Consider the following 16988-nt stretch of genomic DNA (forward strand, 5'->3'; position numbering starts at 1 on the left):
CAGTCTTCAAAATCATCAATAGTGGAACACTACACTACATGGAAACAGCAGAGAAAAAATCATAAAAAAAATAATTAACTGCATGTAGTGCACAAGGAACACACAGGAGCAGGGTCACTGGAAGCGAACTGGAGAACACAGTGAACACACAGGAGCAGGGGCACTGGAAGCAGACTATTGAACACGGGGAACACACAGGTGCAGAGTGACTGGGAGCTGACAGGGAAGCACAGGGAACACACAGGTGCAGGGTCACTGGAAGATGACGGGAGAACACAGTGAATACACAGGTGCAAGATCACTGGAAGGTGACTGGAAAACACAGTGAACATACAGTTGCAGGGTCGCTGGAAGTTGACTGGAGAGCACGGGGAACACACAGGTGCTCATGGGATCACAGGAGAGCACGGGTCCGTGGAGTACAGTGGGATCACAGGAAATGAAACAAGGAACACTCTGGAATAAAGAGACTCAGCAAAACTAGGAAATACTTTTGAAACACAATGATATACTAGGAATTCTAAACAGGGGAACAGGGACCTAGGGCTTGGAGTACACCATTGCTCAGGCTAAGAGTGCTAGTCTTAGCACAGCTTAAGTAGGAATCAAATTTGGGAGGCTAAGCAGGAACAGGTCATAAAGTAAGCTTTATTAAACGGCAGGTGAGATGCAGTGACACCTAAAGCAGCTAGACCAGTACAGCAATAAGGAAGGAGCAGAGCACATGCCTTTAGGGCTACAAGCAACAAAATAGCCCTGCATGTCTGTGGAACCGAGGGGGTAAGAGGGTAAGAGGACCACACATGCTTGTGGAACTTCAAGCAGCTGTAGCTGAACTGTAACAGGTAGCAGTTTGGGGAAGGCCCTTTCCTGTTCCAGTTTGATTGTACTAGGGGTCGACCGATATATTTTTTTCAGAATTGATACCGATTATGGGCCACCTTTCAGGCTGGTAACTGATATCAGGTGTCGAAGTTCTATTTACATCCGGCTGCGGAATCTTGCGCTGATAGATGAACACATAGCAGAAAGAAATATAATGAAAACAACTTTTTCAAATTATGTTAAAATTTAGCGATTGGGTTTCCGCCAACTTTAAAGTATTGCTAAGCCTCAAGTAATATTAAAGTCAAAAGGTTTTTTAAAGATTAAGAGTTTTATTAAGTTTTATCATACACATTCAGTGTACAAACAGTGTACAAACAAGTACATTTGGTGTGTTACATTGCGCATAAGAGGACAAAATTACAGTAAGACATATCAAAGTGGGTTTGAAACAGTGGGGAATTAGTAAGTATAGGATGGGCAAGTCGATCACCGTTAGGGCATATGAGGCTGTCAAAGGGGCAGTAACTAGTGATCAATGCTTTATCATAGCACAAAACCCCATAATCTGTAAACAGAGGTATCTACTTGGTGAAAAATAAGTAACACATTACAAGAAGAGAAAACAGAAGGTGAGATGAAAAAGAGAAGCAGTGAGAAAAAGAAAGGAAGAGAAGAGAGGGGGGGTCTGAAAAGTTGCGGATGAAGGTCATGAGTCAGGGACACTCGGGGGGAAAGGATGCCTATGCCATCACCCATCCATGGGGTAAGGAAGGTTGCATCTATATGACGAAAAACGTTACTTGACATTAGGCGTCGTCTTCATATAGCATCCAGGGGGTCCATATGGCTGAGAACTGAGGATAACGGTTGCAAAGATGAGCCGTCAGCTCCTCCATATGCATCAAGGTATTGAGTTCTGAAATCCATTCCTGTGTGGAGGGAACCGATTCAGATTTCCAATGTCTAGGAATGATCGTCCTGGCTGCAGCGAGGAAGAATCTTAATATGTCCTTCTTAATAGAGGAGAAAGATCCAGGAAGTATTGATAGAAGAGCTACATGGGGGTTCGGGGGGGGGGCGATGAGGTTGTGACTTTTTGGTATATATCGAAGCCTGAGTCCCAGTAGGAGCGCAGTTTAGGGCAGTCCCACCATATATGTAGCATGGTACCCACTTCAGAGAGACAGCGCCAGCATGTGTTCGGTATCTCAGGTAGGAATTTGTGTAGTTTTGATGGACATTGGTACCATCTAGATCATTGGTTCTCAACCTGTGTAACCTGAGGACCCACTTTTTTCCTTGGTCATTACATCATGACCCAAGTTGCACTGCAATGGAACACACGGCATTGCAGTACTGCATGTTCCGATGCGGGCAATAGAACTGTGGGTGGGGGGTACGTTTGGGGTGCCATTCAAATTAATGGTAATGCAATGCACTTCTCACACCAGAACGCGTGGTAGGTGAGGTTGCGTTCTACAGTGCGATTAAAGCAATGCACTAGTGTGAATGGGCCCTCAAAAACATTGACAGACACACACAACCACAGACACAATCTCATGCACACACATACACACTCCCAACATTTTTTTCTTTTTGTACTTTTTTTAAGATCCACCCAGTCTCCCTATATCCGAGAACCTCAGCCTGGGATCCGGTGTAGGCTACTGTACTGTGATGGAGCTCCATCCATATTTTAAATGCTGAATAAATCTGTTACAATGGTGGATGTTTAAAAAGGTTTACTTTACTGCAGAATCAGCTGGCCCCGTGAGCACTGGTCCTGCTATTCTGTTTATGGGGGCTCCTTTCATTTGTTAGGTCTTATGGAGACACCCTTGTGTGTGCTTGTAAGCTGCGTGTATCTCCACAAACATACAGCAAAAGGTAGAAAAGTAACCAGCACACCAGAATACTTTTAGGATACCAGAATGTTCATTTATTTTACGTTCCTTGTCATACTGTATAAACAAGCGCTTTCAGGGCCTCACAGGGTCCCTTCATCAGGCTTAGCATTGACCTCATAAAGGGACCCTGCCCCCGAAAGTGTTTGTTTATATGACAAGGAAGTTCACATAAATGAACATACTGCTATCCTAAAAAGATTCTGGTGTGGTGGTGACTTTTCTACCTTTTGCTGATATTTGCGGCGCCATCCTCAGTCACTGCAAGCTCCTCCCCATTACAAGGGATGTTCGGTAAGGACTGCAGCAAGGTAAGGTAAAGTATTCACAAACATACAGACACAGCAGAGCAAGCAACTCTCCTACTTCCTCCTCCCTTCTCCAAGTTAATAGATGGACAGCTGCTGGAGACTGGGTTGTTCTTTGTGATCCTGTCCTTGACAGGAAGTTGAAGCAAGTGGAGCTAAAAGAGTTGGAGCTGTTTGGAAACATGATGACCGTAAGAGTTTGGGCAAAAATTTAAAGAAATACTTTGCAGGGCAATGTATATTTGTTTGATCTGGATTCATTACTGAAAACAGTTTAAGAGGGTTATTCAGTATGGAGCCGAAGGATCCAGCCGTAGCTTTGGCTGATCCTTCGGCTCACTTCGGCTGCCTGAGCTCTGAGTGACATCATGGCCGGCTCCGCCGCGTTGTTAGTTATTGTCCGGGACCTGCTAGAAGACTCTGGATGGTGCCGGCCAATAGGAAACGGTTGGGTGGAGATAGCTGTCACCGTTAGCTCCACCTAAATGTTTTTATTTTGCCGGCATCTGTCAGATGCTTCACTATGCGGCGGGAGTATGTCTCGTGCGTTTGGGTTGGCATGCATCTTTTTTTTTTTCTTTTCTTTAAACATGTTTATTAATATTTTCTTTCTTATTTTCTTAACTTTTTTTCATTTTCCTATTTATTTTTTTTACATTTTTAAAAATAATTTGTAAACTTTTTTTTTTATATTCATTTATGTTTTATTCTATTCTGCTCGCTACCTCGGAGGTACCGCTATTCACTGAGAATAGGGGCGAACGTCAGCTAGTGAGCTGCCGAAGCTTAGGCTCAGCCGATCCAGATGTTGGATCGGCTGAGTCGAACTCCTTCTGCCCTTCAACTCGAACATGCAGAGCCGTACTCAGCCGGAGTGAATAGCCGAATGTTGTTTGACTCTGTTCGCTTCGGCTCTGTTATTCACTCGGCTACCTTTGGCAGTTAAGTGAATATCCCCCTAAGAGTTTGATACTACTTTTAAAAAAAAACACAGGGGTGGTGCAGTATAACCCCCAACATCTGAAAAATACTGAGAATGAAACTTGGAGCCGTGGTAATGTAACACCAGTGCCATGTGATGTACAACAAAGCTCAGACTAGAGTAACAGAGAGGCGATGTCACCAGTCTGCCGCTTGTCCTCTCACTGTTCAGTCTCAGGCTGGTTGAGGGACAAGACATGTAAGTGTTATTTTACTGCAGCAGAGTTCTCCTGCCCTGTCTGAAAATGCTGTGCTGTGTGGCAGAGTGGTGTAGATCTTAAGAATTGATGGACATAAATACAAATTCTTTGGCAGATAAAACAGCTTTCATGTATGTATTGTTAGAATGATCAATAAGTATTTGAATCACTTTTGTATCAAATATTGTTCAGTGATGAATTTTATGCCTATCAGATTGTATGTCAAAATTTTAACAGTGTTTTAGATGGAATATTGCAGCAGATGATTTGTAATATAACACACAAAACATTTCAGTTGTTTGTAATAGTTTATTCACCAACTATACAGCTGTGTACTAGATGACATGAACAGACCGGTATTTAGTTGGCAGCCACGGTGCTGGAGACCCAGGCGTTGTAGTTGCAGACCTTGGTGTAGACACCGGGGTAGTTTCTCAGGGCACAACCATATCCCCAGGAGACAATACCCTGGAGCTGTCCATTGCAGACCACGGGTCCACCGGAGTCTCCCTGAAATTGTAAAAGAGATGATTAAAAAACATGTTTTGTTTCCTCAATTTACATATAAAGAGTGCGCTTTTATATGAAACGATAACATTTTGTTTTCAAATGCTATTTAGATGGATTCTATGTCTACGAGGCAAGGAAATCAATTGCATCAATTTATCTCAACCTGCAGAGATACAGAAGGCGAAAAGATAGACCTAAATGATCAAGGAGGCTAAGCAAGATATCCAATCAAGAATGACATTTGTTAGAACCTGAATAGCTGTGTGTGCTGTTATTCTCATATAATCTCTCCCTGCCACAGTTTAAATGTGAGCTTGGTGTCTGGCTCTAAGGCCTCCATAGAGGCTGACCCGTCTTTTCCTATATCACATTTCTGATCATTGACACTCTGTATGGGCCACTGGAGGATGATAAAACTGTCAATTAACCAATACTTTAGTTTTCATTCATGTAATCCTTACAACACTCATGTTGCATGACAGTTTTCTGATCAGCTGTTACTAGCACCAACCCCAGGCAGGAGATGAGGCTCATCATGACACCCCAACTTTGACAGGAAGGGAATGCAAGCAAATAATACTACTAAAAAAAAAACAAGTCTCCCTGAACAGCAAGGCAGCACTAGTATAACAACTAAAGACCATTGGTAACCTCATACATGCCTACAAATGGATATATTTAAAAAAAAACAACCATTCTTATTGTTAAATGTTACAAAAACTCAGGAACAAGAACAGTTTTGTATTACCGGACTTTAAAAAAAAGTGTTACACGTTAACTATGTGGCCAAATAGCACAGCCGGGGTTGATGGATCTCAAGGAGAATGTTTTTGTGCATTCCTTTATAATTGTATGGCAGCAATGAGAGTTTCTATACATAAGGCAATTCAGCTGTGGATTCTAGCCGTGTGTGAGGCATTGTCTTAAAGCAATTTAGATAGTAAGACATTTTACATAAAAGTGTAAAATAGTAAAGTATTACCTGGCAGGAGTCTTTGCCACCCTCCAGGAAACCGACGCAGACCATGTTGTTGGTGATCTCACCGGGGTAGGCGTTGCTACACTGGGCAGCGGTCAGGACGGGGGCGTTCACGCACTGCAGGAGGCTAGGCATGTTGGCTACAAGATAAAAAACAAATGTCCCTTAATATTCTGTAATGTTGTTACAAAGAAGAGGCATCTACAAGTCTGGTTGTTCATACAGGTAGTAATGTATAAAACTAAACTTTAGATTTTTTAACAACTAGAACACTGCAGCAATTCCTATGAGATTAGGTGGAAGGAGTAGAAATATGTTGGAAAGGAAGAATAATATATGAGGAGAAGGGAGGAAAAAAAGTGAAAAATTATACAATCAGACATTGGGTTTTTTTTTTGTTTTTGTTTTTTTTGGTATGAGATGAGTGAGTTAAGGTAAATGGGAAATGAAAAATTCTGTAGCCTCCATTTCCCTCCAATAGACAGTATGGGGGAATTAAGCAAATGGAAATGGCAAAGTGAGGAAATTTGGGGGGTTATATTAACATATGTATGTAAGAATTAAATATATAGTGTGGGACTTTGTAAGTTGTGGTGACGATGAGAAGTCAAACTTATATGTAAATGAGATATGTGTATGTTGATGCTTTGTTATATACTTTTTTAATGTATGAATATTTTGTATGAACAATAAAACGATATATAATTAAAACTGAACTTTAGACAGTTGAAAACAAATAAATAAAAAAACACAAAAAATAAAAACATTGATAAAAAAATCCTAGATGGAGCTGGGGATCATAGAATTATAAGTATAAAAATAAATGATACATAAGTATTTATATCCTATGATCCGCAGCTCCATCTAACAGTCATAATGATGTATATTCCTGATTCACTCTAATCTTGTGAATTATTACATTTGACCTGAAAAGAGAGAAGAACGGCTCTGCAATTTTTTTATAAATACACGCTATAGAATATTTTAGGATCTTAAGTAGTGTTATATGTGAGAACTATTATGACCTTACAGGTGTCCAGCCCTAATGTTATGTCCTTATTGCTAATGTGTTAATGTGCGAATGCTAATGTGTTAATGTGCCTTACATTAAACTATACCTGGAAACACAATAAAGTTCAATTTTATAATTGTTTTTACAACTGGAACATTTTCTAAAACTCTACCTACTGACACTTGCCAATGAGCTCGGAGCATTGCTGGGAATAAAGTCCCCCTTTGTAAACTTAGACTACAAATCTGCCTGTTCATTTTCCTTCTACTTACTTCCACTGCTGAGAGTGTTGCCCCATCCAGAGATCACGCAGTTGGTTCCGGCGGCAGGGCAGCCAGAGGGCATAGATACGGCTCTGACGTAGGAGTTGAGGGTGGCGGCAGAGGCCAGCTTGACCAACATGATGTCGTTGTCCAGAGTTCTGGAGTTGTAGCTGGCGTGTCTGATGACTCTGGCGGAGTTGATGAACTGCTCGGTGCCCTCAGAGGTGAAGATGTTGTGCTCTCCCAGTCTGACCTGCATGCTCCTGGATAATTACAAATGAGGACGTTGACATATTTGCATACATATCTGTTCCCCAATATATTGTAGAATGTTCGCAAACAGATTGGTTAGGGTCAGTCTATATAAGTCAGAATTGCGATTTCTAAGGGTTTACTTAAAGTAGAACTATGGCCTCTTTTGAAAAATGTGCTGCAGTACTTAATTGTAAGTGTAGATGCACTTATCTTTTTCACCTTGGTAACCCCGAAAAGTCTCACAAATACCTGTTGATCCTGCCAGTGAGGTCCACCTAATGCAGCTTCCTGTGATGGGGTGGCAATCATGCTGCACTGCCCCTGAATGCAGAGCAGAACTGCCATAGGTAGGATGAGCCTGCTTACACTACAGTGGGAGGAGATGTTGCAGGGGGCTTGGCTATCAGCATTGTCACTGCTGATTCACTAGCCTGTGGCTTGTCAATCACCACCTGGCCACACCTAGTCCTGCCCACTGCTTTCTGGATTGGCAGATCTGACTGTGCTGCTGAAACCCTCCAACTGTGAGCAGCAGTGACTGGAAGGGGGAGCGTGTGAGATGTAAATTAGGGACCATTAAGCTGACTCAGGAGGTAAAAGATTTTTTTAAATTATATTTGTGGCTTGTGACTGCTACATAGTAAAACAAATAAAGAATCTTTCTGTACTGTATACTGTGCTGTAGGTGATATTGTTGTATTGTGAGCTGAGCTGCAGCCAGTCAGTATCTGTATAAGGTAGGGTTTCTTTTTCATCCCTGTGTTCTTTGTCTGTTATCAGTGTCAATTACTTTTCAGAAATTCCCTCTGTAGAAGCTGTAAGGCCACAGAGTGGTAATACAGGCCCCAGACTAGAAGAGGATTTCAGGAAAACATGTCCCACCCCCCACATTGTCTGTGAATGTGATGTTGTTATGAATGAGAAGCATGCCAGTGGCTGCACTGGGCTTACTCACAGGGACTTCTTTGAGATGCATAAAATTGAAAAATATAGCATAAAGAATTAACTGGCTAATTAAGCACAAACAACGACACCTAATGGCATGCAGCTACAGATGCACTGTGTGGGTACTAGATAATAACTAATTCATAACCAACCATTTATAACTAAGAAAAAGCATTGTGTTGAATTTGTTTTGCAAGTTTGAGAAACTTACGCCTTGTAGCAGTGAGCAGCAGAGATCACCCACAAGCTGTTGAGCAGGGAGCCACCGCAGAAGTGGTAGCCGGAGTTCAGAGATACCTGCCAGGGCTGAGAGTAAGCGGCACAGGTGTAGCCTCCAACAATCTTATCATCTTCCTCAAAAGCAGCTGAGGAGGAAAGAAGTCAAAGTATATCAAATGAGTTCTAAAATATACCATAGAGTCCATAAATTGTGCAATAAAGTTAAGAGTTTGCCAGGTATAAAAAAAGAACAAAACTATCTAAAAGGTTCCTTGGTAGCTTGCATCAATGATCTTTGGGTTTCTATTTTTCATCCGGGCATTGAAATAGGTTTGATTTTTAGAAAGTCAGTGATTTGAGAGCACCAGTTTCTAAGTTGGAGTAATATGCAGGGCAGATATTACTAATCTTGGTGTCTCTCAACAGTTGTATAGCACCAAATATTCACATGTGAGAAGATGACATACAACTCAGGTATGTACATAAAGGCATAACTATTTGTTTCAGTTTTGTATAGAGCAGAGAAGATAAAGACTCTCTGACATATATTTATTGTCCTCTGTATTTGTCCTCATGACCATCATCACCAAAACAGAAAGCAAAGGGAGACATTTGTATAGTTGGCACCAGAACAAGTGTTACATCTTCCACCTGTTCTGGTGACACCTGTCTAAGAGGGAAGTGTCCCTTACTTTGGGGAGAGGGGGGGGGGGGTTTCATAGAGGTTTTAAAACTTTGCCTTCTCTATCCAAAATAAAAAGTTTGGGCTATACATACACCTTGTAGTAAATGATCATTTTTCTCTTTACCTGTCGCAATAGCAGTACACATTGCTTGGTTTTATCTATTGAAGTAGCTCTTTAAAACAATGTCTTCAAGGCAGCTTTTTTCAAATCGGTGACAAAATAATCTCTAATTATGAAATTGGCAAACCAATTTCAGAATCTCTAGCGTTCAGGAAAGTGACTGCCATTTGCAAGGTGAAGAAGGTATCCCTTTCCTCCACTATGAAGGTATATTGGCATCTGCCTCATCAAGTGTTTGTCTAACGTGTACTTAAATGTGTGCTTTTTTAACAAGAATCTTACAGATGTTTGTGTCTTTTCAACCTTATTACATTTCTTTCAATTAGGGATGTTCAGTTTACCAGTATTTGTATCTGTGCCTATACTTGGCATTTTCAGGACAACTACCAGGGTTGCTGCTGCGACCAGGCCCTGGCGCTCCACCAGTCCTGATATCATTAGCATGTATTGTTTAAGAAAAACTGTCACATGACACTAAAGAAAAGGGTATCAGTAATTGGTATCTGTGAGTACCTGGACAAGTATCGGTACTTGTACCCGGTCTGGAAAAAATGGTATTGGTACATCCCTAATATATAAATATATAACAAATCATATATTAAAACAGGTATGCAAAAATCCCAGGAGTTCCGTAGCCAATGCTCCTTAAAAATGACAGCTGCCTCCTAACTTTTGAGTTTTTCTCTAGTCTAATCTTGGAGCTGGAAAAGTATCAGTACTTGTACTTGTACCAAGTACGGTATTTGGTATCTGTGCATCCCTACTTTCAATACGTTTCAACGTTTCTTTCAATATAAATTTTGATATGAAAGGATAGGATATAATAAGGCAGGATACCAAGAAATAAAGTATATCAGTAGGTGGACTCACCAACAGCTCCGAGGAGCATACAGAGCAGAAGGAACTTCATGATGGTGATGATGGTCCGGAGTGAGTAAGCTGTGTTAGCTCCGGGTATTTATACCTAAAAATTAGATATTTTGACCTGACCTTTTCCTAGTATTTGATAAGTAATCAATGCACAAATGAATAACCAGGTGGGACACTGAACACGTGAAATGTGGCTTGTCAAGGACTCAAGATTTAGAAACCTATTTAAAACTATTTTACAGATATTTGGAACCTTGACTGTGAAACTTTAACCAAGCAAAAATACAGTACATTTCAATACATTGTAAATTATACAGTATTTGTATGCAATGTACCACTATGAGCACTAAAATAGCTACCAGTTTTTTTAGCATTATATGTGTACCATTTCTTTTTTAATTATCTTTAAAGAAATAAATTGGAACAAATCAATGAGCTTATAATTTGCACGCTATCCTCAGAATTAACTTCATGCTCTTTTTTTATTTTACCCATTTTACTGATGTGCTGACAAAAACATATTTTATGTCTTTGAGTTGAACCCAAAAACACACCTTTTAAAGATCTAGTACTAGCCTTTTTTTTTTAGATTTGTGTAAACCTGTAGAGACTAAATACTACTTTCAAGCTTTTAGTGAAATCCATTGGGTAGATTTCAACTCACTTCTTGTGCTGAGAGCGTAGGAGAAGCAATAAGGGTGGCTGATGGTAAAAAAAAAGGTAGGTAGGTAAAGACAGTAATAGTGTCAATGGACCTTTATGGACGAATGTAGTTTTCTTTTTACATCAGATTGAAATGCTTCTGAGCACTTTCAGAATTCATTGGCATGTGCATCAATTCAAAGTGAACAGCCTATTTGCTTTTAGTAAGTCAATCCCTCTATCTTTTATCTTCATCAGTTATAAACCATATTCTATATTGTACAAAGTCTCTGGTGTTGGGAATCACTCTATAGATCTGGCCATTTGAAATCTGTTTGTGATGTTTTTTCCTGCATTTGGCATGTCAATCATGTGAGTTGGAGATAATATTGGCAAAATGGAAGGAAGAAAGATAAAAAGAGAAATAAGAAGCAATATGTCTGCTCCTGGGTAGAGCTGCTTCTTCAGGCTAGAAGAATGAAAAGTTTCTAGTGGTTCCAGCCATTTAGGGCCCATTCTCACCAATATACATTGGAGCTGCGCTAGCAGTTGTTTTCCTGCGTATCCACATCGCAAGACAAAGCAATTTGCATTGTCACAGATGGCCGCAGCTCATACCATTGTGTGAGGTGTGTGGTGGTGTGCACTGAGAAAAAGTACTGCATGTAGTACTTTCTTTTAGTGCAGCGAGAGTTACAACTGCCCAGCACCATGCTGTGCCCGTAGTACAGTGTGATATTATTATTTTTATTATTGTTATTATTATTATTATACAGGATTTATATAGTGCCAACAGCTTGCTCAGCACTTTACAATAGATGGAAGACATTACAGTTACAATACAATTCAAGACAAAATGGTGAGGGGTAGTCTGTCCATGAGAGCTTACAATCTAAAAGGGACGGACAATTGATACAAAAGGTGGTAGCTGTGTGGGAATGAGTTTTTTGAGAAAGTAATAGTTCAGCGGTTAGGTAGAGGTGGGATAGGCTTCCCTGAAGAGAGGAATTTTCAAGGATTGACTACAGGCAGACAGCATAGGAGCTAACTGGACAAGTTGGGGTAGGAAATTCCAAAGAATAGGAGAGAAACTAGAGAAGTCTTGGAGGTGAGCATGGGAGCTCGAGAGCAGGAGGTCTTGGGAAGAACCGATAGGACGGTTAGAGTATTACTTTTAGACGATGTTAGAGATATAGCTGGAGACAGAGATGTGGACTGGAGTGCTTTATAACTGGTTGTTAATATTCTGAATTTTATTATTTGGGTGATTGAAAGCCAATGGAAGGATTGGCATAGAGGGGTTGAAGTCACTGAGTGGTTGGTGACGTGGATGAGTCTGGCAGAAGCATTCATGATAGACTGAAAGGAGGATAACCTGTGTAGAGGTCGGCCAATGAGGAGGGAGTTGTAATAGTTGAGAAGAGAGATAACAAGTTAGTGGATTAGTAGCTTTGTGGTTTTATTGGCTAAGAAGGGCATGTTTTGGTGAATGAAGCAGGATTTGGATAGTGATTGGATGTGGGGGTAAAAGGTGAGATCAGATTCCACGATCAGGCCTAGCACCTTGGCATGGGGGGAGGGAGGGATAGCTGTGGTAGCAATCTAAGTGTTGTGACATCCAGACAGAAATGTTGGTTAGTAAATTATTGACTTGCAAGGACACCAAAAGGGTTAGCTGTGCAGTGGAGAGATAAATGTGTGTGTCTATTCTGACTCCGATTGTTGTGATAGCGATGTATCCCTTGTGAGACCTCTATGCCTGGCCTGTATAAGTAGATTCAATCACTGAGGACAATCCTTGTCAGATAGCTGAACTCACCAATACCGTGTTCATCCACAAAGGTTGCTTTATTCTGAACGTGAAGATAACAGGATAACAGCGATGAATGGTTACAGTATTATGTGGTCAAAAGATGATGCCTTTCCTACGGTACTATGCAGAGTACATGTGTCCTGATTGCATGTGGCTGTTAGCTGTGGCCATGACACAGCAAATACTGACCAACAAGAAGGGTGGGGCTTACATACAGAGGAACTGTCATCGATCTCAGGGATATCAGGTCAGGTGCAATATCACGAAAGGCCACTAGATGGCAGCATAGGAACTAACATATAAAACGTCCATAGAAAATGGTATAGAGAAAACAATCTATATAAAACTTCTATCTAAATAAACTTCTATGCCCCATTGGGGCGGCACAGTGTCATTAACACAGCGATGGTATTTGAAGCCGTAAGAGGTAATCAACTAATGATGAGAGGAGGTGTAGGTAGAGAAAAGGAGGGGTCCAACGATAAACCATTGGGGGACCCCTACAGAAAGAGGAGAGGAGAAGTTAATTTGTAGATGATGCTAGAGGAGTGCTTAGATAGTTAGGAGGAGAACCATGAGAGAGCAGAGTCTTAGAGGCCATGTGGGGGGCAGTTGTTTGAGGAGAATCGTGTGGTCAACTGTGTCAAAAGCAGCAGAAAGGACTAATAACAAGAATAAGGGGTAGCGACCATTGTTGATAGCAGTCACTAAGTTATTAGTGAGTTTTAGGGGGGCAGTTTCAGTGTAGGGGGCAAAAGCCAGACCGTAAGGTTTCAAGAAGGTTGCTATCAGTGAGTGGCAGCCTAGGCAGTTGTAGATTAGGCATTCTAAGAGTTTAGAGGTGAGCAGAAGAAAGGAGACTTAGATGTGCTGGGATCGGCACATCAACAACTTTTTTTTTTATTTCGCAGGGAAGGAAAGGGTTAAAAGTTTAAACTTGATAAGATTGTCTGCTATTCATCAAATTCATGGGGTCTTGAGAGGGAATGCATTAGGTTCAAGCATAACTGAAAGCTTCTTGCTTTGAATGGTCTCAGTTCTTTCATACTTGCCTTCTGATTTAGGTCACATGCCTGCTCATGCCCGTACTGCAAAAGATTGCAGCCAAAATAGTATAGAAAGCAAGAAAAAATGTTTATGTTATGCTTTGAGTTTGAGCATGCGCATGTGGCAGCCAGTTACCTTATTTTTAGGTCTATATGCACATCTGTAAATGTGCTTGAATAAGTGTATATGTTTGGCACTTGCTTTGCCGCTGATTGCTCTATTTTTTTTCCATTCCATAAAGTATATGAATCAGTGCCACTGACATCATTAGTTTTGAAATTGTTAATTAAAGCATCAGAAATTTGAGTGGAGTATTTGGGGTGATCAAGGAGAAAGGCATTTGATCTCCACATGTAGTGCGGCCCGGAATTTTGATGATCAGTGACCCTGACATGTTTTATGGACATGGGCAGACAAAGAAATAGTCCCTATAGAAGAGAATTCTAGCAGTTGTATCGACTAATGGCCACTAGACATGTAAGCTGCGGAAAAATTCGGTTTGGTTCGGATATTTCATTATTTCGGGATTCGGATTCGAAATTCAATTCAATTCAGGTTTCGGATTCGGACGAAATACGAATTTTCGTTAGTTTCGGATGAGTTTACAAATATTCGTTTACCACTTAAAACCTTATACAGATATTAATACTAAAGCTGAATCTCCTAGACCCGAATGGCTTTTGGGATCCGAATCTCCGAATGACATTTGGGTCTGGGAGCCTCAGCTTTAGTAATATATGTATATGGCTCCCAGACATGAATGGCATTCAGGAGCTGCAGAATGCAATTTGGAAATTCGGATTCTGAATGTCATTCGGGTCTGGGAGCCATATACATATATTACTAAAGCTGAGGCTCCCAGACCCAAATGTCATTCGGGAGCTCCCTAATGCAATTCGGAAATTCGTATCCTGAATGCCATTCGGGTCTGGGAGCCTCAGCTTTAGTAATATATGTATATGGCTGCCAGACCCGAATGGCATTCAGGAGCTCACAAATGAAATTCGGAAATTCGGATCTCGAATGCCATTTGGGACTAGCAGCCTCAGCTATAGTATCATATATATATATATATACTGAACACAAATTTTCGTTACGGCAACATGGGAGCCATATAGTATATGGCTCCCATGTTGCCTTAATAAAAATTCGTGTTCAGACCCATTCGGATGCATTAAACCAAAAAAACACATCTGATTGGCCAGAAAAGTCACATGATCGATTTTGAACGAAATTCGGACATGATCCGAAATTCAGAAACAGGAATTCGGATTCAGACACATTCGGATACATTGGAATTAGGAAATTCAGATGTGTCGGAAAGTCCTAATTTTGGAAAATTCATCCAAATTTTGATTCGGAACAAAGCAAATGGCCAGTAAAGAACATGCCAATCCTCATATATGTATGGTGAACATGAGAGAAAAAGGTGTAATTACGTTCACTTCCATGATGGCATCTCCGAATGTCAAGCAGGTCATGTTTGTGCATGAGGATACCCTTTACATTCAAAGTATGCTTTTTACAGGCAGTGGTGTCTAAGGTAGAGTGATAGATTGCATTAAAGGTCCCCCCCCCCCCTCCCTCCCAGGAAGAATAGATCTTGTTTATGGTTTTTGACCAATTCAAGTAATTTGTGGAGAAATCTGACTTGCTTTACATTTGGTGTGTTTACATGAACTAAAGTGCATAACAACAGGTCAATTTAATAAATTAGGATAATATACTTTATCTACCATATGGATCACGGATACAGTCCACTAACTGAGAGGATATGGTAGACCCGATGGCAATGAGGACTCCCGCCTTCTTCTTGTCGGCGTTAGCTGTGAAAATATGTGGGAAGTCCTTAAAATTGAGCGTAGGCAGCTTGGCTTTTGCAATGTATATCTCCTGAACCAGTAGAACCTCGGCATTTAGGAATGTTGCTTCCCTGAAGAAGAACAGACCGTTTATAAGGGCTATTTAAACCCTTGGCATTAATGGTGATAGGCATCTTCACAGAGGAATAATAGGTAACAGTTTGAATAAATCCGGAGTCAAGAGGGAGATAGGAAGACCAGTCCCAAGGTGCATGGCAGAGCCTGGATAGGCTGCACAGCAACAGATCTTGGAATAGCTCCAAAATATTGGTAATGGGTCCTTAGGATACAATCTTAGATGATGTACCAAAGAAGAAAGAACATATGGTTACAACTTGAAAAGTAGTAATACAAAATTTTGAGCAAAGGGGAACAAAGGCTGATGGAAGTACCTGAACAATTAACAGCGGATTTAAAGAATGTAAATAATTGAAGAGTGAAGATTCCTTTTTAAAAAAGCCTAAAGCGATGACTAGAACGAAAGTCTATAGGGCAGCTATATGTGAAGTGCATGTCCACTCAGAACTAAGTTTCTGCGGTGTAGATGTGTCTAACGGAGATGATGGGTTGTGGGGAATTTGCCATTCCTTGAGGAAACGTAAACCCACTTCAATGGAGGTTGCAGCATGAGGTTTTACTTGGTAGGAGATGAGCAATTTTGTGGGAAAGCCCCATTTATAGCATATGCGGTGCTGAGACAATATTTTGGAGATAGGAGCTCATTTCCTCAGGTTTTGAATGATTGCTTGTGACACAAGCAACAGCATACATGGAAATTCCTTGGAAGTTTTCTGAGAGTGTGGGTTTGCATATCGTTGCTTCATAGCCCTATCTTTAATACTATAAAAATGCAGCCTTGCAAGGACGTCCCTTGTTGTGTCCGCATTGACCGAGGAAGGATTAGCGATTCTATGTGCACTATCCGTTACCAGTTCTTGGTCTTTAGCATCTGGGATGAGCTCTGGGATAAGCTGAGTAAGAAAGTGAGGCAGCTGTGCCAAAGATATATTTTCAGGAACTTCCCTGATCTCTACTAGTGTGATCTTCCAGATCAGCAAAAAGCACCTGGTCCCCATCGGCAAGGGGACAAGGGGCTTTTACAGGGACTCACTCCCCCCCCTTTCCTTCCCTGCCAAGCCTGTGCTCGGATCAAGGGTCTGTTTGGGAATTGTAGGGGGGACCCTACGCCTACCAGACCTTAAGGGCCTGGTATGACTTAAAGGGGGAACCCCACACACTTTTTTAATTGTTTTTTTTACATTGGGTCCCTCCTAAAATTCCTATCAGACCTTAAGGGTCTAGTATGACTTTTTGGGGGAACCCCACACATTTTATTTTTTAAATAGGGACTCTCCTCACATTCCTACCAGTCCTAAAGGGTCTGGTATTGTTTGGGAGGAAGAACCTCACACTTAAAAAAAAAAAATGTCATTTTATTTCTTTAGAAATTTCAGTTTTGCTGCAGCAGGTTCTATACATCATACAGATGTACCACTTTACAGACAGTTTAAGGGGATCCCCCCTCAGCACGATATTTAGAGGAA

At 41.0% G+C, this 16988-nt stretch overlaps 1 protein-coding gene across 1 annotated transcript; it reads right to left on the bottom strand.

The window, feature by feature from the left end:
* Window positions 1-4581: 4581 nt before the first annotated feature.
* On the bottom strand, window positions 4582-10126 carry LOC108784888 (trypsin-like). Its single transcript, XM_018553822.1, has 5 exons — window positions 10081-10126; window positions 8397-8550; window positions 6995-7248; window positions 5714-5850; window positions 4582-4731 (listed from the first exon to the last, which is right to left on the bottom strand). Exons 1-5 carry the CDS (start codon window positions 10118-10120, stop codon window positions 4582-4584), a joined length of 735 nt encoding a protein of 244 aa, XP_018409324.1. The 5' UTR covers window positions 10121-10126.
* Between the last annotated feature and the right edge of the window lie 6862 nt (window positions 10127-16988).

This window comes from Nanorana parkeri, unplaced genomic scaffold (genome assembly GCF_000935625.1).
Source record: "Nanorana parkeri isolate BGI_ZX_2015 unplaced genomic scaffold, ASM93562v1 scaffold130, whole genome shotgun sequence".
Classification (NCBI taxonomy): Eukaryota; Metazoa; Chordata; class Amphibia; order Anura; family Dicroglossidae; genus Nanorana; species Nanorana parkeri.

Bases quoted from the DNA above. Each gene is read 5' to 3' on its own strand.
- LOC108784888 (XM_018553822.1), bottom strand. From the start codon at position 10,120: ATGAAGTTCCTTCTGCTCTGTATGCTCCTCGGAGCTGTTG. The intron at 7,249-8,396 runs GTAAGTTTCTCA...GTAATTATCCAG, and splicing joins GCTGCTCACTGCTACAAGGC to GAGCATGCAGGTCAGACTGG. The intron at 5,851-6,994 runs GTAAGTAGAAGG...TTTATCTTGTAG, and splicing joins CAACACTCTCAGCAGTGGAA to CCAACATGCCTAGCCTCCTG.